Source organism: Temnothorax curvispinosus, unplaced genomic scaffold (assembly GCF_003070985.1).
Source record: "Temnothorax curvispinosus isolate PA1 unplaced genomic scaffold, ASM307098v1 QBEX01002454.1, whole genome shotgun sequence".
Lineage (NCBI taxonomy): Eukaryota > Metazoa > Arthropoda > Insecta > Hymenoptera > Formicidae > Temnothorax > Temnothorax curvispinosus.
In genome coordinates this window covers 428,386-454,845 of record NW_020212234.1, presented here as the reverse complement: position 1 = coordinate 454,845, position 26,460 = coordinate 428,386, and the positions used below count along the sequence as shown (strand labels likewise).

General features: G+C 43.3%; 1 protein-coding gene across 8 annotated transcripts in view; it reads left to right on the top strand.

Annotated features, from left to right (window-relative positions):
* The window catches only part of LOC112451706 (growth factor receptor-bound protein 14-like), a 246,693-nt gene that overhangs the window by 204,764 nt on the left and 15,469 nt on the right, over positions 1 to 26,460 (top strand). For all 8 annotated transcript variants that reach the window (XM_025011510.1, XM_025011512.1, XM_025011508.1 and 5 more), the window contains one exon: positions 4,659 to 4,766. In XM_025011510.1, coding sequence (XP_024867278.1) covers positions 4,659 to 4,766 — 108 coding nt within the window. The remainder of the gene's footprint in view (positions 1 to 4,658; positions 4,767 to 26,460) is intronic.

Below are 26,460 nucleotides of genomic sequence, written 5' to 3'. Positions count from 1 at the left end.
CGCCCGCGTTCGCGTCGACGTCGAATGTCGAAACTTGGTTGAAGTTCAAAGAAGTTGCGTGACTCGCGCGCGGTTCGTGTTTAACGGAGAGAGACGAACGCTTCACTCTTGTCGACATGCGTATATACACACTATACCACGCAGCTTCAGCACGTTTCGCATGGCTAAATTTCTTTTCTTCCTCTTTTAGACAAGTCGTGGTACTGACACGGTGCACTTTTTTTTACCTTCCTTTTTTTTTACAAAAATTGAGACACCGGGGCTCTCTTTTCTCATCGTCGCTGATATAATCGGTTTATATTCGAGCGCGGACAGCCTTTGTCTTTTCTCTTCTTCTTTCTTTCTCTCGTTCTTTCGCTCTAGTCCAAGTGCTCACCGCGAAGTAACTCGTGGCTGGTAACGGTGTGCGCTAGCAACGCGCGATTGGCAGTTTCGTCGAAGGAAAAGAGAGAGAAAGAGAGACTTTAGAATACGGCCGCCTACTCCCTATTACGCTACTCTTTACGGGCCTATTCTTCCTCAACCTGAAGTGGCTGCTCAGACCGTCACTCCAGTCTGGCTGGTCTCCAGGAAGTGGAGTTCGGGCACGGCATATTATCATCGCTGTATCGTTTGCGGAGTGATAATCATGCTCGCGGAGCAAATTAAGAATTAAAAAAAAAAGTAACAAGTATCCTGTCTTCCGGCAGCTATGAATATATTCTGAAACTAAAATGGAATATTGAAAGCTAAATGATGTATTTACGGGAAGAAACAGAATTTTAAATGACGTTTTACGTATTTCGCGCTTCATAACCATAAAACCAAAATCTTATAATTGATTTTCATTGAATTTAATTTTCTCATTTAATTAATTTAATTAGCGATTTCGATCTCGACGATATTGTTTAATTTACACTGCTGTTTCTCGTAAGTGTTTTCTTTTGCCGTCACGATCATTATCGTCATGACTTATCTTCATTCCGAGTAACGCTCGCGCTGGCTGGGCTCGAATAGCCAACTCATCTACCGGGATGTAATTTGGGGACCCTTGCGCCAGAGAATTGTAACTCAACCGATTCATCCACGGGGATCCCTCGAGCCATGCGCCTATACTACCGTGGCCGTCGACGGGTATAGGCAAGCCAGACTTGCCTAGTGTTTATCGGCCTCGTTGGTCGTCCATGCCTGTCTGCGTCTCTTGTCAGCCTATCTACCTATCTACCCGCTCTGGATCTACTATGTACTCTTCTCTTTTCTCCGGCTCTCGGCGTCTCTCGCTTCGCTCCGTCATTTACCGTCGTTACTCTCTCTTTCTCTTTCTCTCTGTTTCTCGGCTCCGCCTTTTATCCGAAGGGAAAAGGACGAGACGGTCTTGGTCGGTAACGGCACTAAGGTAGTACTTATACGTGTCTCAGTGAGACCTTTGTAACTCTTTCATCCGAGAAAAAGCTAGGAGTCTGATGAGATGCGGCGAACGAGAAGAGTTGGGAAGGCGGAAGGTTAAGGAAGAGCGATAGAGATAGAGGGAGGAAAAAGAGTAGGAAAAAGAGAATAAATGAACGAGTAGGCTCGGAGAAATCTGCAGGATACGCTTTGATTGAGAAGACATTGACACTCTTGCCCGTACCCTTTTGTGCTTCCTTTGTTTCTACGTCATTCTTCCTCCTCGTCATATTTCTTCGCGGACTTCGATTCATCTCACTGGAAGTCTGTGAAGTCTAAGTATAAGGCTCGGATTCGCCATCGTTAATTTGCGAGGGGTGGAGTTCAAGATAAAGGATGTCACGGTAACTTATTTCAGGATTCTTTGTGTGAAGATTTGAAATACGTTTATAGTATTAATGTTATATCTGTAGCTAAATCGACCACGCGAAAATTCATTAAAGTAGAAAAAAAGGATATTAATAGATTTATTAATATAATATCTATAAATATATAATATAAGACTAAAATATGCTCCCGCGCATAACCAGTCAAATTAATTCAAAACCAGATTCCTAACAAGACGAAAAATATATAGCGATCGCAAAAATATTGCCATTCGCTTACAATCATAAATAAAATATTGTCATTTGACATGAAGTCCCGGTTATTGCCCGTCGTGAAACGATAACGACGATAATGAGAAAGTGAATAAATCGTAAAGCGATAAGAGCGGATGAAGTTAAGCCGCAAATACCGGATCGCTTTCTACACGATTACACGTATCTCTAGCCTTACGGAGTTTCTTTGCGTTCCGAGAATTATAATTACCTGCGACAAGAAAGATCCTAAGAATGAGTCGCGCTAACCTGCACGGTCATTCAATTACAAGGGGAATTTCTCTCGTGACCAACTCGCGCGCGGGGCAACTTTTCAGCAGCTTTTAATCAATATAGCTCCGTATCACCGGGAACGTGATTTTGCGATATCGAGGAATTCGACGCGCGGGCATTATCTTTCGTTTACTTAGAACCCGTATGCCTCGTTATCGCTCTCCGTTACTCTATCGCTGATTAACGTTAGCATACATTCGTGCCTTGCCGCGTTCCTCGTCGGCGCGTTTCCCGTCTGCGTTTGCGAATAATTGAATTACGTAATTATCTCTCCAAACGCGAGCGCGCGCGCCAGCAATACTCCAGGGCCGCCTTCAATTAGTCGCCGCGCCGCCCTTCATCTTCGCATCCACCTCGATCACGCTCCTGGCTCCTGGAAACGCGAAAGCGACGAATCCCGGTCTTCGCGTAAATTCTTTCGCTTCCGGCGAAAGTGTCAAGCTAGAATGTGCGCGACGAGACGATCAATGACACAAACGGGTATTCACGTTTTTAGTCAACAGAATATTTATTGCAGACATATATGGTAATATGTAGAATTGTTTATATTTTCTTAAAATTTTATAGTATCGTTAAATGAAAGTAATTGACCTAGCGATTTTGTTAATGATAATTTTTTAGTGAAGTTAAATGAAAGTTTATAGGATGCCGAGGATACAAGATACACGCCGCTCTTACACTACTCGAGAAGTTTAACATATGCGTTAGTACAAAAGTTCGAAAGAGCGAGTTTATTTTTGTTGTTGCTAAGCGAGTTCTCGCCGGTCGCAAAGCTCGCCGGGATAATTTTCGTACCACGGTGCAAGCTACAGCCCGCATTGGTATATTAGTACCACTATGCGTGTATGCGTGTGTGTGCCGTGCACGTCACGAGCAATTTACGCTTGCGTGTATGGGTGGGCGCGCGTGTGCGTGAACAGTCAGTCGAGCATGGATGCGCCCGACTGTCTTGTGGGTCGATACGATGGTTATACCACTGCTGGGTCTACGGTTATGCACACGTTCACCGTCATTATTTCACGTGGCACCGTCTGTACCTCCTGTCTTGTCTCGTCTCGTTTTTCGCGTCCACGTTCGTCTCATTCCGCGGTTGACACATACTTGCTCGTGCACGAAGTGCGTATACACATTTCTCATTTTCTTGTCGAAATTCTCTTTGCTTTTCCAGAATAAAGTTCTTTGGTGGACTTTTCATTAAAAACTGAAATTTGATCTTTATTTTTTGATATTAAATATCTTACAACTAAATCTAAAACTAAAACTATAAAGTCTGTTAAATTAAAGTTAAATTAAACAAAATTTGTTTGGAATCAATTAAGAAATGTTTTATAATTTTTTAAATAATGTTTTCGTTGTAATATATTTAAATTTAAAATTAGTAGCAATTTTTTGTTTAATAAATGAATTTATAGTATAGGATCTCCGAGTTGAGCAAGCTAGTAAGCTTCATTCATAAGTCAGCCTTGCTTTAAATGACTATGCTTTAGCACGTGGGCGGTATAAGGAGCTTAGAGAAGCTCACACGGATTACATTTGATTCAATCACGAAATCTTATCGTTGCCTACGAAGCATAGACACTTCTCAAAAAGAATCGATTTTAAAAAGTTTTGGATCGAATATTTCTCTTGCATTCACAAGCTGTTTGCAAGAAGTAGGATTACTGTTCGAGTTGAAAATTGAATATCGCTAATCTTGTTGCTCGAAAAATAGATTCTCAGCACGACATTTATTCATGTTTCAACATTATTTGAGACACTATAAAACACGTTACATAAAAATCACGATGGAAAAATTGCGAAAAATAACTTTTATCCGAGAGCGTGCGATTAAGTTGATTTCTAATTGTTAAATTATTTTTTTTCTACGTTGGTCTTTTTATTCTCTTTGTCTTTTCACTTCAAATTCTTCCCAAAATATGGTAATTACATTTAGAGCTTCACGCTTCCCAAAAAAGCCGAGGGTAGAGGAATTTAATTGTCGGAGAAATCGGGAAAAGTCGGGTGGTACTTTCGTATTCTGTCCGCGTATAGCAACGTTGAATTTATCTAGGCGCGAGCGCGATACCTCTCGGCGGAGCAAGGTATCGATTGGCGCGACGGTCCGCCTCGCACAGCTGGGCAGCACGCGCTAGCCGACCGGCCGGCCGGTCGACCGGCGCTCTGCGACAAAGTGACGCGTGTAAAATTATGCAAATCGTAGGTGCAGTTTTTTTTACCCGTACGCTTTATCGGCCTCGGATGTTATGATGCGCCCGGAGCGTAGCAATCGGTTAGACGCGCGACGCGTTTGCCCCCGTCGCGCGCATCCTGCGACCTGCAACGCTCGCGCATTAACAGTGTCCACTCCGCTTTGTGTTCCAGTACGGCAAACAGCTCCGAGAGAATTACCGAGCCTTCAAGAACAAGCAGTGCGAGCAGAACGGCAGCGGCAGCCCCAAAGAGCAATACAGCAGCTACAATGTGTCCAATGTAAGTGCTATACGTATATATTTTCGAGTGAATGCACAGGATGAACGTACCGAGTTTTGCAGGACGACGAAAAGAAAGCTGGGAGAATACAGAGAATTTTCATTTTTATCAAGTCGATTTTGTTGGTTGTACAGTTGTTTAGGTCCTTCGCAATCACTCGCATAAAGTTCTGGATATAACAAGAATTTTTATCTGAATCATTGATGTCTACTTAATTTTGCTAATATAATTACGTTAATGAAATCAACGTTATTTCGCTAACTATGCCATAAATTGATATATTAATAAGTCCAGAATATGTTTTAAATGTACTTTTCACTGTAAAAAAATTTTGTAAAATTACAGGTAATTTTGAGACCCACTATAATAGGTGTAAATTTCCACACATTTTTAATTTGTGTAATTATAATATAAAATTACTTTTTCCTTCCGTACTGTAATTTTGTAAAATTACAACCATTATATTGTATAATTACAACTATTAGTGGGTCTCAAAATTACCCACTATAATAGTTGTAATTTTACAAAATTTTTTTACAGTGTTGTTCATTATACGTATATATTCATAAACTAAAAATTAATTTTTACTTCATAAAATGATCGCAAATTCGATTGCGCCGTATTATATAGTAATCGCGAGTTAAACTCAAAGAGAAAAGAGCAGATGCGTAAAAAATGCACGTCAATATAAATTGCAACTTGTGTAGATAAAGATGGATAGAATCACGTATCCGGTGTCTGCTGGCGAATTATTTCGCTATTGCGCGCGCGCGCGTGATGTATTTTCGACGGACGCTCTCTCGCCTCGGATACGCTCGAAAGGTAAATTTCGCTTTAGACGCGGTAAATGGAATGGAAGAGGCGATTACGCTGAAATTACCTCGAGTGACAGTAATTTGCCGGGTCACGCCACGTTCGATCATTGCCTTCAGTTATCCCTTTTCCTGCACGAGCCGTCGCCTCTCGTCGAACTTTCATAGCGTCTACGGGGTCTCGATTAGCTCGCGCGATGTCGCGCTTTTCAACGCCTTCTTTTGATTAACATCTCCATCCCTTTCTTTATTTTCTTTGTTATTCGACTCTTGATGTTTTTCTCGACGAAATGCTCGAGATTCGCTTAAATTTAGCTAGCAGAACGTAACGACAATGCCCGGGGTGTTTTGTAATTGTTTTTTTCCATCGAAAGTTCTTCGCTTTTTTACATTCGAAATAAAGAAATTAGTTTATTAATTTTTGTACGAATACTCTGATAAATAATATTCCCGCCGGGCAAACTATATTATTGTTCTCCGTGGGTTGTGCGCGTGTTTATCGGCTACCTCTAATTGATACACTGAAATATAAGGAAATTCATTGCGAATGAATGAACGAACGGAAATACGAGAACACGCATACACGGACGGCATAACGATGCGGCGCACTGGATGCCGATGCGGTTAGCGACTGAATAATTATAGCAAATAGCTCGTTAACTATTGATCTTTAATGCGAAATTCCGCGTGAAATACGCGGAAATCATCGGAGTTTGTGCTCGGTCGAGATCCTATTCGCTATATGTTCGTGTATTCGTTACTTCGTTATCGCACAGGTGCAATAGTTCTCTTTCGGCTGCTCTTTCTTTTTCTCCCCCTCTTCTCTCTCTTGGTGCATGCAATGCGCCCTGTTTATACAACGGTTAAGCTATACGGCAACGAATTTACGCTACGACTAGCTGGTATCATGAATTTTATTATGGCCGGTGCTATACCACGATAATAAATTCATCGACCCACGATTGGCTCGTTTCTCGGATTTGTTACGATTACTCGCATCGGTTGATTGAAGACGAAACGAAAGCCGGTGGCAAACTAATTTAATAATTAAAGAAAGAACCGCCTTTCAAGCAGTTGATTAATCAATTTGTTTAATAAAACTTCATTTAATTCGATTAATTACGATAATTTGATTAACATTTTTGCAATTTATTTGTGAGATATATGGATGGAAATATTGAAAACAGTTCTGCTTAATTGGTAGATATGAAGCGAGTGTGCATTTATTTTAGTTGTTGAAAAAACAAATTGGTTTGATAAAGAATTTTAAAATACGTTATAGTGTTATTATACGCATTTTTTCAGGCACCTTCCATAATTAAATTTTAATGGATTAATATATTGACAGCGCTTTACGTTATCTGTTAAAAATATCGCGAATATACCAATAAAGCGTAACAATAATGAGATAAATGGATAAGAGCATCGATTATATTAAAATGTAAAAGGGAAACTTTTATCGGTTATTCTTTACGATTCTCTTTATTAATAATTTTCGCGAATCTCGTTCAGCGAAAATTAATAGTTTAACGGCGCGTGGCGTATTCGCACGATATTATCGTCAATTATCGAATAGCTGCTATTTATATTACATTCAGGTTGAAATGGCAAATAAAAACGAAATGGAAACTTTGCGAAGAAATTCGTCGCGTTGATGTGCTCGTCTTTTTCGATGTACGTACGAAATTAAAAGGAAAGGAGGAGGTGTTACTTTCATATTCTTTTTACGATTCGAAAAGCAAATTTTCTCGGAAAAATGTCGTCGTAACTTAAGCAAGGAATGCTGAGAAGGATCCATCCCCATCGGATCTTAGTGACCTCATTGTCGTGCCATCCCCGACCTCGTCGACGAGATAGAGGCTCTCTCTCTCTCTCTCACCCTCCTTCGCTCCCCTTCCTTCCTTTCTTCCTCTCTTCCTTCACGTTACTCTTCGAGTCCTCCTACGCGCGCTAAGACGTCGACGCGTCTCGCCCGGTAGGAAATTTCATCCTCGTATCGCACAGCTGATTCCAAGGTCGTTTCCGTGCCAGCCAGCCAACCAGAAGGACGACAACCCCTCGTCGTCGGTGTGTACTCTCAAAGCTAGACACGTACCGATCTACCCCCGTCCACCCTCTCGTCTTGACTGACTTATTTCTTCTTCCATCCCTCTTTTTCCCGTCGTTAGAAAGATAAAGATGTAGTTCTTGTTCTCATTATGATCGCCGTCGCCGATGCTCGGAGAATTTTTCAAGTTGTTATCGATGGACCGCGAGAATTGCATCATATTTCATATGTTTCGAAATTATATACGTAAATAATAAAGAGTATAATTCAAGATAAATTTATCACTAATTTTATCATTAGTTAATATGTGCTTGATTAAATTACAATACGTGGAAAAAATGTCAAGGTCAAAATGTAAAATTTGTTGACACAAAATTAAAACAAAACTTTTGAAGATAAAATTCTTCGTTTAATACCGAATATTTTTGTTCATTTCACGAATGTACTGAAATATTATATTATTATTTGAGTTCTTTATGTTCTTTAATAATATTGCACAAGATTTTTTAAAGGCATCGATGATTTTGTTCTTTTTGTCTCCATAATCTCGGCGACTTATCGTAGTGGTTTTTTCTTCGTGATAATTGTAGGATGTCGTCCGTGTTTCTTTGTATAGTCGCGTAATTGTTACAATAATGAAGTATCCGCGAAATCTCCGCGAGGAAGGAGATATCGATTAGTTGGAGTGGGGGCGTGTGAGATGCATTATCGAGTCGCTTTGAAGAACTGGTTCTGAAGTAGCGATCTTAACGAGTTTCCGGCAATAAATTACTGTTCGTGCTAGTTATGAATTATCCGCCGAAGGAGCACGGAGGATGACAATTAAAGCCCAGTATGGAAAATAACCGGTATTACGCTCCTAATGCGCAAAAGAGAAAAGATAGTTGAGCACTATTTTACAAAACACCATAATTGATAGAGGCGGTCTGACATGGTTCAACGACAATTTTAGAGTAATGAGAAATTACGCTCTTTATAATGTGGATTTAGATAATTTTGCCGCGATAAAATAATTATAAGCGAAGAACTAATTATTTTGTTGCGAGTCTTCTTTCAAGCTGGTATATTAATTAATTTAATTAACGATATTTGAACATTTTTCTGTAATTATGTAATTCTGATATTTCTGATCATGTACGCTGGCAGCAGAAAGTGGAAAAAGAGAGGGAACGTATAAACAAATCATCGGAGAAAAGCAGATGACGCGAGAAGCGCGAAGGACAGAACTTCAACGATCCTCTCTGAAAGTCTCATGCATTGTACATCCTTGCTAGGAGGTCCGAGGGACGAAAGCACAAACCTGTCTTGCACTTCGTTTCGGTTGAAAGCTTCGATCATGGATATCGTTCGTTCGTGTCTCGCTTTTATCTTTATTCCTATAAGGGAGATAGAAGCGCGCTTCGCGTCGCGACGATAACCAACCGACGCGACGGGGCGAGCTTCGCATTTTCTCTCGCCTGTATTTTCTTCTGTTCTTCGTTGCATACAAGGTATACGAGATTGAACATTTAAATAGGTGGAACGAAGCTCTGAAGTAAAGTTCCGTGCGAAAATTAGTTGAGTCCAATCTTCTAAATTTGAAAAGATTTCTGTCAAAGAGATAAAATAACAAAATTTCTTTCCGTTACATTTTAAACGAAATATATTTGCAAAAATATATGCGAGAATATGAATATAAATAAAATATTAATTTATGATATAAATTTTTATATTTAAATTTATCGTATAAAATGTATTAGATTTAAATTTATTATATATGATAATAATGTATTATTAAATTATTTTTAGGCACATATTTTAAAAGTTATTAATATAAATCGATACGCTAAATTTTAGTAATATTTCTGGAAACACATTTTTATTGAACACTTAATTTTATCCTCGGCTTATATAAAAATTGTTTTATTACAAATTTTAATTTTTATTATATCGAATAGTTTAAATCGAAACTCTGTGTCGATTGATATGGCTAGACGATATCGACCATTATGTTTCGCTCTTTTTCGTAATTGTTACGCCATTTCATCAAGCTCAACGAGTATCTACCTAGATCGCATTTAACAAGCTGCGACGTGAAAGCGTAGTCGCTCTGCTTTTAGTCAGACATCATATTTCCTTTAATGGTACGACGGCCAACTTGGATACGGAAGTGTCGGTAACACTCAACAATGACGGTTTTTTCGTTTTTTTGTCGCGGGGAGACTCGCATTGTTATCCAACTGAGGACTCGCGATCGATCCTCACTCGCGGAATTTCAATGTAAATCTTAATTATTGAGCTGTTTAATGTCGGAATTCAACAGTTTCAACAAATAATCACCTCCCTGAAGCCGTCGTAAAAAGTATGTTTTGTTAAAATTAAATCCGTGGATTCTACCATATCGATTATTAATTAAATTACATTGCGCAATAAGACGCACAAAGAGGTCTTTCTTTGAAATATTAGAATCTTGCTCTCATAGTGTTGCCAAAGTCGTTACAATTGATCCCAGCCGACTGTAACGTCTTGAATCGACATCTTCGCTGAATTCTCGTCTTTCTTCGATCATCAGTCATGTGATTGTCTGTTTTTTCTTTCCCATCATTTTCATCCACTGGCAGGTCGGGTATCAGGCTTGAATAGGGAGGAGTACTCCGCTCGCTCGCGGGGGGGCGGGAAGGCCGGGGGTGTAGAGTACCTCGGTTACAGTCGGGAGTTTAAAAGTCGGGCAAAAAGCCCCGGCCGGCTGTTGCTACGCGCGAACTATCGACCAACCCGGCTTCTACCTATATATCCGCGAGAGAGAGCCCTCTTGGGGTATGGAGGAAGAGCTATAGATGGTACATGAGCGAGTGTGCGCGCGCGCGGTCCTCCGTGCACCGGGATGGCCTGGAGAACATCTGTGTGTGTGTGCGCTCGCATGTGTGCGTATGCGGAGGGAAGGAGAACCTTGGAGAAAGACGAATGGAGAAAGAGGAAAAAAGGCACATCACCCAAATGTGCGAGACTGACGAAGCCCGACGAGGGCTTCCTACGCCCTTCCCCGCGCCACTTCTCTCGTCCGACGTTCTCATATATTTTAGCCGCCACCCTGAAACCCGCGAACACCGTATCGTTTCGTAGTCTCACGATTGCTCTATTCCGCGCTTCTATCCTTGTACTTTCATTATTCTTTATTTCGTGAAGCTTTCCCCCGAAATATTCAGTCCCTCCGGTCTCTCGCGCGAGAAGCACGTTCTTCCGCGTTCCCGTTCTCAACGAGCTTCGCGCTCTTCCCCCCGTCGACGCGGAATGAAGGGGGTTCTTCACGTTTGCATTGCATACGGCGGAATCGCGCGAAACCGAGAAGGGACATCCGCGCGCTGCAAGATTGGATCGTAAAGGTAGACATAAACTCCTGGGTATTCCCAGACGTCGTTTCTCTCCTCCGCCCCTCCCCCCTCTGCTTACCGCGTCGCATCGTTCCGAAATATGCGCCCGCCGAAAATAGTCGCGACACACCGGTTATGAAACTTTCACGTTCTCGCCTCTTCGCCCCTTCGAGTCCTTTTATTGGTATGCGACTGTACATGTTCCGTTAAAAGCTTAAAACCGTTGCTCCGTTAAAAATTTATTTCCAATCGCACGCTGATTTTTCGAAGCGTATGCCGGTGGGCCCGGCTTTCACGTGTCAATGAATCTGACATTAAAAGAAGTCGGCGAATGTCAGACCTCTATGTTTTCACGTGCATAAAGGTTACGGTCTAAAAAGGGCAGAATAAAAGCTGGAAAACCAGAGGATATAGCAGAAACTAAAAATATATTAATTAGTTTCTATAAAGTTGATTTGCGTTGATTTAACGCGTGCAATTTTTAAATTGCTATGTGGATATTACAATGTCTATTTTAAATGTCAGTTGTCAAAGAGGGCTAGCTCGACAATCTACAGACGTATATCTGTCGTTCGAAACAACGAGGCTAAGACTAACGATGACCCATTTCCTTCAAATTCGTCAGGAAATAAGACGGCAGACTAAGGCAGGAAAAGGACAACAAGAGGCGCGGGAGAATTTCCGGCGACGACGTTTTCCTTATCGGTCTTCTCCCGTCCTCCCCGAGTCTCCTCGCCAAGCCGTCGCATGGAAATTTTTAATTTAACTTTACGACTCCGCCGAGACGCCCTGCCATCCCCTTTTGTCCTCCGGCCGGCGCTCTCCACCTTGCGTCATTGGATGCATCGTCGTAAGTGAAAAAGATAGAAGTGTTGGAGGAATCACATCGCAGAGCAACATCGCCGAAGTGGAATAATTGCATAATCGGGAAAACACGTAATCAGAATGTATATGATCTTGCGAAACGCTTACTGATGCCCCCGTGTCTCTTAATTAAATTTTAAAGATATCAATACAATTTCTTTTAACTGCCTAATGTCAATAAGTTAATTAAGACAATCGAGGCTGGGCGATTACGAATAATTTATGAATACGCAATTTATATAATATTATCAATAATGATAAAGTCAACACGTTTTAATTACTCAATTTATTACTCAATTATTCTGAGAAAGGAGGAATCGGGAATCGTAAAAGAGCTCTTTAGGAGAGGGATTTCACGGACGAACTTTCTCTATATAGCTGCGCCTTCGTCGACGGGGAGGTATTCTTGCATATAGATCTTCGGGAGAGGAGTGCGCACCGTCTAAATCGCCGACGGGTATAAAGCCGGACGTTCCCGCGTTGTTTCCGTTGCGCCATCTCCGCCGTCGTTGTTATCGTCGCCCCGTCCGTCGTCTGCACTGATAACCGTCATCATCAGACGAGACGGATACGGTGGCGACTGGGTTACCCCGTAATCGAGTGCACTCCCAGTTAAATGATCCGCCCCGCGACAGCGGTGATGAAGCTGCGCGCTTCACCCACTACCACGATTGCTATTACGCGCGAGCTTTGTCTAGAGGATAACCGGGGATTGTTGCCATTTATATCCTAGCTCCTACGATTGCGTTGTTCTCTGAATGTCGTGTATAAAATCGTCTGAGATTTAAATAAAATGACATTTAACGTAGTATTATAACGATATTTTTTCTGTTTATTAATCTATAACAGTCTCGCAAATTGCATCGTAAAATCTGAGATTTTTTTGTTTAATTTTAGATATAAATGTCGGAATATAATTTGGCAGCCAACATTCATAATTTTGGCATTCTCCTATTTTTCCGAGAAGAACGATTACGCTTCTATCTTCTATATATGGCCACAGAGGCAGGATTCAGAGACGTTTCGCCAGTGCACTTAGGGTGTGGTTTTTGTCGGTATCCTTTGCCGGTATCTCCCTGCTCTCGTCGGAGCGTCGCCCAAAAACGAAACACATGCGCATTCTCTTCTTTCTCCACCCTCCCTCTGGTTTCTTTCCTCCTGCACGAGGCTGCCCTGCCTTCTTTATGACCCTCTTTATCGATGGTAATACGCGGCCGTTTAAAGCTCGCGCAAGTGCTACGGTCGATGCTTTTCGAAAAGTGCGCGACCAGCACTAAAAAACTTCGCCGGCAGTTTTATTCGCGACCCGGTGAGACGACGAAACCCGGAGCGAGAAGCGTGTGCGCGAGGGAGAGAAAAAGAGGAGCCACCGGGTATAAATTAAAGCCTTGGCCGCGCCCGTGGCCGAAGGGAAGGAAGCGGCGAAGAAGGGATGCGCGTCCGAGGGAGAGAAAAATATCCTTTCGCTCGTCTGACATTTATGTCACGACAAACTCTAGAACTACACAGGTTGTGCCGTTGTTTCTTTCGCGCTAAAATTTGTTTAACTCTCGGCGATAAAGAAGAAGAGAAAGAGACGAAAGACGTTATAATGCCTTCAAAACAGTATTCTGCTTTGAGATCAAACAACATTCGACTAAGCTAAGAACTTTAACGGTTCGGGGGGAAATACCTCCGCGAACGCGCGCGCGTTTCCGAATTCACCTTCTCTTTTTTTTTGCTCTCTGAAAGTTAAGAGTCACCTTCCGATTCTTTTACTCTCTAAAAGTTAGAAGCCACTTTCCCATTTCTCTTTTTGCCAGAAACGGTCGCAACACTCGTTGCGCGAGGCACACTCGGTAGTAAGTGAACGTATTTGGCGAATACCACGAGAGCTGTCAATAATCCGACGTTCCTGTACCTGGGAAAATTCACGTTAGCTTTCGGGAAAGAATAGCCGCGCGCTTGTGCAAACGCGGCTATTACGAAATTCTCCTGTACTACACTCGCTCGATTTCTGTACACTCGGTGCATGCTCCGTTCCATCGTTTTTCGATACTCGTCGGGCGATCTCTTTCGCAGACGATACGAGTTTATGCGACTATCGGCCGTTTCTGCTTTTCCGAGAGGCGGCTCCGCAATTCGCCGACTAAATGGAACGTGCTTCGTCTTGCCGCGGGACAATTAACGAATACTCGACGATAGGGATTGCCGAAAACGGCGTTCGCATTGTGGAAATTGCGTCCCGCGTCTCTCTCGATGTTACCTTTCAGAATAACTTAAATTGCACTCGAAACTCGCTCCCTCACCCTCTGCCCCCCACGCCCCGTGTTCGCAGGAAGTGCATTAAAGTCGGTACCGAAAGAGGTTGCCCGAGGCAACTGTGCTGTAAAAGTTGGCGAGTTTGAAGTTAAACTATTCTCTCAGATCTTGTCAGAGGTATTAAAATGATGTGTATGCGTCATTCATATATATATGAAAGACAAATCGAATTTAGGGAATTACATGAAATTGAAAATGGTGATAGCCAGAGATTGTGTACATTAATTCTAAATTTAGGGTTGAATAATGCGGTCATTTTGAAGCAAAATTTTTCTCATATAAAAATCGTACGTAATGCCATTTCCATTTGTGAATCTGACATGGTCGCGTTTAACGTTCGTATCACCATCGATCATCGTAATATCGCGTCGATGATCGACAGAATTATTCTCGTCTTCTTTCATTTTCTAGCGATTCGTTCGCAAATCCTCTCGTGGCACGACGAACCACTGGTAACGGGAACGTTTCCAGTCTTGCGTATTTCGCGAATACAAAACGGTATTGCGAGCGGGGTAATCTCGTTCATGGCTGTTCTCGTTCAAATAAATTCCACGTGCTTACACAGTAAACCCCGGGCGGCGCACGCAATTGGCATTATATTTTCGTCGACCAGATGCAACCAGGAGATGCATCTTATCCCCACTGGAGAGCATCCTGCCAAGGCTAGCTGGTCCTCCCGTTCCTCTCCGCGCCCTTCCCCTCCACCTATACGCCGTTTCCCTTCCTCTTGGCCGCTTCCGCCCTGTCTCTCTTCTGCGTACGGTCGATTCTATGCGCGTGCGCTCATGTAACCTTGACATTGAACGATTTCTCCCTGCCGCATCGCGCTTCCCCTTCGTCGCCGGTCGGGCCCTAGTAGCAGCCCTTCCTTTCTCTCTCTTTCTCTCCGCCAGCTCTGCCACGGACACCCGCGCGCGTCATCCGTCCGGCGAGTTCGAACAAAAAAAAAACATAAAAGGAAAAAAGAGATAAAAATGAAATAACAGTGAATCGCGCCTGTCAGCCTCGACGCCCGCTCCTGTCAGACTTTCCCGCTGATGCGCCACTGACGCATCTCCCGCACGTATGTACCGCGTCGCCCGCTGTTTCCACAAGGTCGTCGCGTTCGGCAAAGAAACCGGACAGCACCAGGTTCGCCAGGACGTTCGGCGGTTCACGTGTCTTCCGGTATGACAGATCAGGTGAGTTCTCGTTCTCTTTCGCCCTCAACCTGTTCTCTGGAGTTTCTTCAATAGTTACCAATCTGGTATTACTTGCGGTACCTTCCGGTACCACGCGACACTTTTCTTCTCCGTTACTGTACAACGTTGCCCGATATTATCCGGTAACTCCGGTTCTTGCCTCGCATTTCCCGGGTGATAGCCAGGAAACTCGATCCGCTGGAAATTCACGCGCGGCACACATCGGTCGCATGCAAGGTTCTACATACGTCATCGCGCGCTGCGGATTGGGTGCGAGGAGACGGTATAGTGCGTGCGAATGTGGATTGCGTGCGTGCGTGTCATGCGTGTGCGTGCGCGTTTGCGTGTGCATGTGCGTGTGCGTGTGTGTATTTGTACGTGAGCATGCGCGCGAGTGGGTGGGTCTGATTATGGGCCTCGGGGACTTCGCTGCACTTCCTGCGCAACCTATAATTACTATTATCTAATCGCCGCTGCATTATGTAACGTGGTATAATGTCTGGCCTGGCACACGCGACCAGCTCCACGAGAGACCGATTCTTCTTTCCTTCTTTCCTCTTCCTTTTCTTTCTCTCGCAGATACGATCTGTGCGCGATTTCAACGCGCAGACTCGTTGGAATTACAAAATAAGTAAGAGATTTTAAATAAGTGAGAGAGAGAGAGAGAGAGAGAGAGAGAGAGAGGAAATGTCGAGATTTTTCAGAAAATTTTCTATTTCTCGTGACACTGATTGAACTACTGCGTGGCCTGGTTTCGCGTAATACGGCGATCTGACAAAATACGATGAGAATGCAGAACGCGGATTACCGTAAGAAGTTGGATTACGCGATTGTAATATGAAGACGGGATCTTTTCAAGAGTATTCGTGTACACTTCGCAATTTTTGAAAGAAAATTCACGGGGAGTTTACGCAAGTAGAAAATAGCACGGTGAAGCCGTGATCAGATGGCCAGACAGTCGTTGTAAAACGTGGCAATAAATTCTTTTTGCACAGCTCGTGGCGATCCCACGCCGCTTGATCCCTATTCGTTGCCCAAATGTACATATAAATTGATTTTGACCTCTTTGCCCGCAGTAAACAGGTTACGCGAGCCCAACTGGTTATTCATGAGAGTAGAGATCTCGTAGTAACCTAGTGACATGCAGAAAACAGGCGATAGTCCTCTCTTTTTTATTTTCTTCAGCAAATTCTTTTAATACCATGGCACGACCAATGAGAGCACTAGTATCTACTATTGAAGGGCTTGCAGAAATTTGTGATATTGTGTTTTTTTATAAAATTGTTGATCATTAACAAGAAATGTGTGTGTAATAGATATTAGATTCTTAAATATTCTCTCGTAGAAATTCGGAATTCTCTTGGCTTTCTTTTTAAATAACTTCGGAGAGAACAAATTCTTCTAGAAGAAATATCTCGAAATTGCGTCGCAGAAGCAGAAAGGAAGAAGGATACGATGATAAGTACAACCACGAATCAGGGCGGAGTCATAACTCGTCCTTTCTTGTATCGTTCTTCTTTCTATATTTTACGACAACGACGCCGAGTCCGCGTTTTTCTCTCTTTTTCGCGCCCGCCAAGTTGAGGCAGGTACTTTGAAGACCTTAATCATATAGATCGCCTAGCGCCAGTCATAAATATCGCCGATGCAAGTTCAGGTTTGGCGCATGTCCAACTTCGTTTAAACCCCCTCGCTTGGCCACCTTGGACGCGGTTCGCTGTTCCGTTCCGCATTTAGCAAATTCCACGTCTTTTTCTCATTCCGCCTCGTCTCTCCGCGCTCCTCGCCGCTCTTCCGCTTGCCGTAATTCCGCAGCTGCCGCGACTTTAGAGTTGCACGACTGTCAGCGGTTATTACATAATCTACGTGGTCGCCTGTCCGTATTTTCGCGGCATTCCTCGTCCCCAGAGCGTACCGGGAATATCACCTCGTTGCCTATGCCAAACGCGAGTATCAACATTAATCCATTTACGGATCGGCGGCAGCGCAAGACGGGAAACAAAGTTCTCTGATGAGAAGAGAGAGGAACTGTCAGCCTTAATTTGGCGTATGTTTCAGACTCTGCAAACGATCGTGAATAACTGTATAATTGATGTGAATTTGTACGCAAAATACATATTACATAAAATAGTAATTTCTCTTACGGATGTACAAATTAATTCTGCAAGTTTATTTTATTGAAATAAGTTTCTTGTGTACACGTATTCTTGTGTACGTATGTATAATATTTTCATATAACGCGACTTGTTTCTTAGGGAAAAAAAAAAAGGTTAATGTTGCCCTTTTGCATTTAGAAAATAAGTTGGTCGCGGTAAGAGTTAACGTGACACCAGAGCGGAAGGTAAAGTTTGAGGAAACTCATGAAGGAACCCCGTGGTTTTCCCCGAGTTGGAAAATTGCGGACACCCTCGTTCTGGGAGTTCTCTCTTGCACTCGCGGAGATTTGCGCCGCACCGCGAACGTTAATCCGACGTTGTACCATATTAGCAATGCTAAAGTCACGGAACGCGGCTGCCTGAGAGACGTCTCGGGCGACGAAGAAGATTTGTGGTATTTTGAAGGCTCGTTACCGTGAAAAGCCGTGCGGCGACCGAGTTTAGTAAACTCCCGCTGGCAGCCTCGCGCAATCGAAATTCAATTTAAACGTTGTCACATTCGCTCTCCTTTAATATTTGTTTGCGTATTGAAATACACTTTTTCTATTTATGCATCGACACATTTGGAAAAAAAAAAAACATCTGAGCAAAATGATCCAGATATTAACGAGAGAGAAGTGCTTAGCGTGAAAGATGCTTAACACGCGGACATTCATGAAATAGCTCTAAGCAAAAACGCTGACGATAATAAATAGTACGATGAAAAGATACGAGTAGCTTTTATTGTTTTTGCTAAAGTTAATGATTGCGAAATTTGATTACAACTCGCGATTTCTGATGCGAAGATAGAATAATTCTACCCATGTCATATATCTATCCTCTAAAACGGGCGTTTCTCTCTACCTCTCTCTGGACTCGACGTCGAAAGTGCTACTAGTTACACACATATTTCACGGTTACTAAAACCTGAAGTGGCCATACATTAGATTTCTTCGCTTTCGACGCCGTCTCACCAGTTCTCCATTGTACCCGTGGAGAACGATAATTACCGGTGTTACCTAACGTACGATTGTGGAAGGGGGTAGGGGCGGGGGCGGGGGATTGGAGCAGTGGGAATAAAAGTCTCGTCGATCTAATCTCACGGTTGCGGTCGTCATCGTCGAAGCGGGAACGAACGAAAAGGCGGAGAAACGACCGAAATAGTTCATTCGCGTAATTTGCATGATTACACGGAATCGACGGTAGCGCTTGAGAGTTCGTGCATTCGCGCGCCCCAGAACCGCCAGACGATCACCGGTGGGGGACGGTGATGTGCAACGGGCCGGCCGTATGATTACGAGGACGGCGACGGGTACTCTCTTAAGGCTTTACGATCGGCGTAAGCGGTTAACAAGCGCGCGCGACCGGTATTCTCGCTGGACGCTGCTCTAGCTGCCCCGATGTTTGGTTAGTCCCGGTCTACAATAGGTGTTTTAAGCCCTAACCCTTAAGAAATTGTTCAATCGCAGTTGAATTTGAGGAGAATAATTGACTGTGATTGGTCAATTTCTTAGGGCTTAGGGCTTAAAACACCTATTGTAGACTGGGATTTAGACACGCGTCTAGTGACCTTACAGGCGACCGTAATAACTCCGACATGACCGCGAGTCTCTTCACCCAAAGGGTGAACCTCTCAATTGGTAATCCCTGACCTCCCCCGAGATCTTGCTTCACCTTTTTCACAGCTCCTTTCGTTCTGTCTTCTCCTTATTACGTTCCACGTCTCTTTTTCAACTCAGCAGGATAATCGCCGAGAACGAGTGACCAGAGGTCTCGGCGCGTTCTTCAAAATTTTATCTAAATATGCTGCGAGTATAATAGCATAGATTTCCCTGCCCTGTTAAAGAGCTATAAGCGTCGATCATGCAAGGTAGATTCGCTTGGAAAAAAAATGTAACACGCATTTCCAAGATAAGAAATAATTTAGAATTATCCGAGATAAGAATTTGCACTTGTTATGTTGCGTGTTTGAACCGGGCCGGCAGTATCGATATTTTTTTTTATGCAGAGAAAGTTAAACGTGCAAAACTACAGAAGTTGTACTAAGCAAGATTGAATCTCCTTGATTTATGCAGATCGCTTTTTTAATAATTAGGATTTTATTATTTTCTGCGAATGTTCGCAAGTTAATAATTGATGTTGTACTTGACGATTGCATGCTCAATTAAGAACCCAGATTTAATACGAATAGGTTTGAAGTTCATTTCGTTCATCATGATTATCGGTTGGAAAAGCGTGCGATTCACTCACTGTAGAGAAGGACATAATCAGTGATGCTTCTATACGTATACCGGACCGACGGACGTTAGAATGAATCGGATGACGTAAGCTTTTGGGACGTTCAAGGTAATCACGTGCACGTCGAGGACGAACTAGTCACGGTCAAGGACAGCTGTCAAAAGGAACCCTTTTTTTAGTACGTTAGCCGCGGGCGGGCTGACACGAGTAAACCCGCTGGGAATAACAGTGAAGCGATAAGATCTCTCGGTAGATACATCGAATAATTGCAATTTTTTGTCTCTGGGTCCTAAAAAGAGAATGTCTAACTGGCCACGAATTTCAGATAAAATTAAAAAAAATATATTTTATATAAAATATTGCAATGATTGAATTAGTCCACATTTAATACAGAATTTAATCTCTTTAAATAACATTACAATTAAATTATTCTTTCGTAAAAAGAATGTGAGATCTTTCTGAAAGCCCTCTTTTCGCGGTTGCAAAAAAGGTAATGGTTGCAGAAAGGTATTACTTTATTTTTTCGTGTGCAGCTCGCGACCTTAGGTAACCCATTAATGACGCAAGCGTGGTTGCAGCGGGACTACTAATTCCGATCTTGATTAACTTACTGCCGAGGCGAAGTCGGAGTTACTTCGAGTATGACTTTGCGTAAGTCGCGCGCGACCGGAGATTAATCTCGGCGCAAACGTCGTTAGGCTGCTGCATTCCCGGGATTTGACCCCGCGAGCTTTCTCGAAAGGCACACCTAAAAGTCTTCGAATATCGTCCTACTCGTCACCGCAGAACTCGTTCTATTTTGTCATCAGCGTAGCAATTGCGGATCAGTCGATATTTTACTTTGCGGATGTCAAGTGAAAAACCTCGTTCTCGGAACAGCGAGTTTACTTTTCCTTCTTCGACGGAAGCAGGCGGGGATATGTTTCAGGGGCATGCGCGCTCGTTAAAAATTATCTTTCAAGTTCTCAATGTAATTAAAAACCAAGAGATTAATGGGGTACATAGTCCTGTAGCACAAGGGTTTGCATAAAGTAAAACGAAAGAAAAGATAGTTTCGAAAAGTTTAATTCGTTCTGCGGAAAGATTAGTTTGGTCTACGGATTACTTAAAAAAAGAAAAAAACAGTTTCGGGCGATCAAAAGTGCCTTTGAGCGAAAACATTGCGAAACGGATTAAATGTTTCGTGATCTTGCGAGGAGAGTGATGAGTATCCCGTGGAAAATTTTGGCTTTCTCGGCTACATTGCAAGGGAACGAGAGCCGCAACATTTGGCTCTCGGCAGTTAATTTAATGTAGAAACAACGAAGACCGTTTGAGCAAGTTAAAAGGTGCATTGATGTCAATAATCGGCCGACTATCCCGCGGCGTTCGTCTCTTGGCGTGACTCCCTTTCTCGCAGTTCTTTTCTCCCGGTTGTCTTTCTCTCTTCCATCTTCCGCTCAGAATTATCACGTCTATTTTTATTCGCCGGAACATGCCTCTGGCAAAATTGTTTAACACTTCTGTCGGGAACACTGCACACGTGACCGAACATCTAATTTTATCTTATGCGCGCTGGCACTTCGCCTCTCGCTTGCACTCTTAATATTTCGCCTGCACAGTACATAAACCATATCGAGCGCGAACTTTCATACAGACTTCGGCGGCATCATATACATACATTCCTTAACTTTTAAACTGGAAAAAGTATTTATCTTTTATGCGATGTATAACACACACAAAAAGAGATTTGCCTTTTCTATCAAAACACGAAGAAATATTTAAATATTCTTAATTATTTATAAAAAAAATTGAATTTATAATCGATACATTATTATACAATTGTGATTAAATATAATTTTTTAGACAAAAATTGAATCGAATTAAAGTTTAAAGTGATGTGCTTGAATAGACAGTTTTGAACATGGTATAACAACGTATTTCTCGTCGATTCGCCATGCACAAGCTTCGCCGAAGAAGTCAAGAAGCTTTCGCGCTCCTTTCGCGAAGCTCATTTGGTCCTCTCCAATCTTCTTAACGAGCCATTTCCCGCGAGTAAGCCGCGATCGATAGCTGCTAGTGCTTTCGCGCACTTCCGCCTACCGGCGCAATTTTAGCTTTTTCCTAGAGAGACGCGACGCGACGCGTCGCATCCGCGACGTTGCATTGTCGTGCATCCTTCGAGAGAGGAAGTCATCTGGTGCCTAGTGCGCGTTCAGACTGAAGATTCTAAGAGAGGCCGAAGTGCGGCTTACGCGGCACAACAGGCCATTGTGCTCGATCGCCCCTTTGATCCCATCCTTCAAATTTCCTTATCCCGCTCTACCACCGAGAACGGTACTGAAGGATGCGATAGTACATTTTTTAGAGAGACACGCTTGACTCATTCAGAGGCTTTAAATACTTGGAGCGAATTCCTGATCGCGATATCTCGATACCTCGATATATTTTATTTCGTACTTTTATCATATAATTTGTACTCCGATATAGATAACGAAATATAACGTAATTCACATTCGATGACATCGACAGACAGTTGAACAGTTAAACGGAACGAGAACGTTTCGTCGGTGCAAAATAATCGGGCGTCACGTTTCCCTTATTTTCGAACTTATGGCTCGTTCGCGACTTCATGAATCGTAAATCGACAACGGGAAACGTAGTTTGAGAGAGAGAGAGAGCGCGCGCGCGCGCGCGCGAGGGTAATTTAGCTCAGCACGAGACGTTAGCGCGCTCGGTTACAGCGCGTAATCGCGACGCGGATACGAGCCCGGAGGTTTTTCTCGGTTTAGCGAGCGCGCCGTTTATTATTCAAATTGCACGGGCGCGACCGATCGATTTATCACTCTTTCTCCCTCTCGTATGCGACACGGCTGGGCATAATCGTCGGGTGTTGCATGTACGACCACGGGGACGCGAGAGATCGAACGCATCTGAATGCCGCGGTATAACGCGCCCACGCGGCGCATTATACGCGCGCGCGATGTCGGTGACGTCGCACGATCGAGTGCAAGAGTGCACGTGAGTTATCGGCCTAACGTCTGCAATGCCCTCATAACGACCGACGGACCTCGCCTTTAGCGTAGTTTGCACGATATCCTTTTTTTTTCCCAACAACAAGCACGCTTGTTTGAAACTTGTTAGGAAACTTGTTGCGGCTGTAAAGTCGGAATATTTTAGCTCGACTAGGGTGCTAGTTAACGAGGAAAAGAGCGACTCAGTCTATTAGCGTTTTATTTAATACATGATGGTCTCCCTTTTCTTCGTAATTGTTACGCACCATCATGATGGACCTTGGGGAAAAAAAATGATATCGCGCAAATTATGCTTTAACGCGCGATTAATTCGGATGAATCAGGTTTCTGCGTTGTGCTTTGTGGCGAAATTCGCGTTCACGAATCCGTAAAAGTATATTGATTACGAGAAAAGGCCTTTCTTTTATGCGTAAAAGCCCGTATTGTTATCCCGCATTTGACGCCAATAAGTACGATAATATTCGATGTTCTGCAACTACAACTTCGATATCCATTGTATGCAATAACTACAAGTCAGATTCGGACGTTTGCAACTTTTAAAACTAAAATAGATACATAAAATACCAATTACGGACTTAAAAAATTCAGAGTGTGTATAAATATGTTTTCTTCTTTCGCCTCCTCGTATATGTGTTATCGCATCGATAGATAGCCGATCAAATGAGAGATATTCAGAGCATGTTTTCTTTTCTTCGAGGAATCGCCATCAATTGTCAAAGCCATCAAAGGAATCGTTTTTTGCTCCTCTGCGGTTACCGCGATCGTCTCCAGAATGATGTCAGCCAGGTTGTCTGCCTCTGCCTTTAAGCTCTTTGTCCGTGTTCGCCATGAAGAGGAGGAAGGTACCTCGCGCATGAAAGAAACGCATGTTCCGCTCGCGCTCGAGTGCGGGACGACAGTTTTTGCATAATTTTACGTCAATCATCGGCCCGTAGCCGGTGGATGGAACTCCGCGGTGGTTGCGCAACGACGACGATAGGGATCTCTTGAAAAGCCGAGGAACCGCATGCACTGCCAGCTCGGCCAGCCGTCCGCGTAATTTGTCTTTGTTCGACGATGCGACCGAGCTAATGTCGGCGGGCGGGCTGGGTTCTTCCATTATTTCAGAATGAACTTCGTCTTCGCTTCCTCTCTCTGCGCCGGACGTGTTCCCAAGCGAATCGCCGCGGGCACAATTAACGTCTATCTAAACTACCGGTCGACTACTATCTGAGACCGAGCGTATCCGATGCAATTTAGGAGATGTCCTCTCCTCTTCTTCTCCTATGTGTCTTCCGCAACTAGCGAAGCTGCGCCACGGCGACGGGGACGGCGACGTTGCACCGACGACGGCTTTGTGACAGTAATTCGCCTTTGTTCGATAACCTCGGACAATTAATACCGAGTTGCTCGTGCGTCATCGTGCAAATCGCACGATAGCGGCCCGTCGCTGCCGGCGAGATCGTTGCGTAATACCCTATGCATGGGGATGTCATAACGCGGCAATGGTCGATGGCGGAAGCGTGTCGCCTCGCGGTTCTTTCGTCTCCTTTTCAGAGCCGGCTAAATTATGCCAGACGTAATTTCGTATACTCGTATAAAATCCTTCCGCATTGTTGTCCCGCCTTACTTTTCCTCTCTTTACGACGAATAGCCACGAATTGTCTCTTCCTCCTCTTATCCTCCGGTCTTGCGATGAAACTGAATGGTTTGCGTAATAAAGTAGCGCCGACAATTTTAGCTCGCACTAATATTCAGGTTTTAGAGACATAAAAGACGCCTCTGACGGACAAAAACTTTCTTAATTTGCGAGCGTCCTTTTAGAGTGCTTTTATTACGAAACTTTCCTACAAAAAATACTTTCCCCCGATAGTTTCCAATATAGCACGGCGGCTACAACCTCGAGGGTAGCTCCAACTCCTAAACGTGACCACATCAGCAACAATGAAGAAACTCATTAAGATTTTTTTTTCGTTTGTTCTACGAATTTGCCAAGTTTCGTTAAAGTTTTGATAGACAGGGGTGAAATGGTTCGCAAACGTTACTGACCAGAGCTGAAATTCGTCGGGCTGACGTGATTTCTTTCTTTTTTTTTGTGGCATTACCCGGGGACGATTTTGAGTCTCGCTGCCTCGTATCGGGGCACGCAGGCGAGCTAGGGGTGCAAGGTAAAGACAAACAGGGGGAGGGGGCGGATAGAATGGGGGGTACCGTATTACGAGGAGACAAGGGGAACAAAGAGCAGCATGCGCAGTAGCGTCGATCGGTGCAAAGCGAGGCAAGCCCCACGTTCGTTCGTTCGCGTTTCTCGGCTACCCGACTCTGTGCAGGGACAGTTGATGGGCGCCTAGCAACAGGCTTGTCAGGGGTTGTCAACCCTAAGTCACGGATCTAGCTATCACTGCACGCTGCTATGCAGTCTTTACTGTAAACGGATTCTGCAAATTTAATTGGCGGAGCAATAGACCTCCAATATATTACGAATTTGAGGGTTTTCCCTCAAAGAGGCGAATGCATTCATGTTCCTTTAAAAGATAAATATGGAGTATATGCTATATGATATATAAATTAATTAATACAGAAAAATTATGTAGAAAATCGTAGTTTTTTGTACTTTTGTATTTAAAAAATCAGAATTGTTTAAGAACCAAGAGAGGAATCTCTGTGTATTTTATAATTTTATAAAAATTAATATTCTCGAGAAGATTTATATTTGATCGTGATGGAATTTCAAGTCTAGTTTATTAGTAGTTAAATTTTTAATTAAAATAGTTGCTTTATTAAGTAGTCTCACGTACAGAGTATTAGCTTACCGTTTTTCATTTTTTTACTTCCAAGTTTCAACACCTACTTGTATTTATACAAAAAAGTAATAAACTGTCGAAAACGTTATTGAGACGAATAGGAAATTTCGTGTAAAATCGAATTAGAAATGACATATATTGTTCTAATGCAAGCTTTCAGAAAAGTATTGTCGGATTAAGCTTGTAAGTAAATGCGGAACCGTCATGCTGCGGCTTTGTTTTATTTCTGCAAAATATTAGTCCGAACGTTTCTCGTGTCGCTCTCGATGGTGTGAGGTGGAGGAGGTGGCGTAGCGATAAACCCTCGTGGTGTACTACCGGAAATAGCCTCGATAAACCCTTCCCCGCGTATCTCTCGGCAAATGCCGACCGACCGACCGACCGGCCGGTGTTTTCCGAGTATAAATATAATGGAAACCGACGCGAAAGTTTTCCGCACATATAGTTCTGCGTGCGCTTCCAAGGAATCCTTTTATCTCTTCGGTCGTGTAACCAGCAACGCGTCCACGTGGCCGATAGCGATACGGCCGGTCGCCGGTGGAATCGATATCACGCGAGTCGAGTCGCGAGTCTCCAGGTGCAATCTCCCACTTCTCTCCCTCCTTCTTTGACGGCTTTATCTTCGACCGTCGTTGACCCTCTACATTATTATGCAAGAGCCGTACGAACTCGCGACGCTCGCGAGACACCGCGTGTTTGTGAGAGCTTCGACAGAGAGAAGCGAGCTCTTACCCTTCTTTATCCCTAATGTAAACAGAAGACGTGATATCAATTAACATTACGCACGTATGAGCACATATAATTTTGTTGGAAATCTGTTGGATGCTTCCAACAACACCGTAATTTTAATTGATCAGGTTTCTTGAATTCGGAGGATCAATCTTCGATCTGAAAAAATATTTTAATATCTTACTGTAGAGTTTTTTTTTTACTCTCGCTGTGATTAAATAATAACGCGTTAAAAACTCG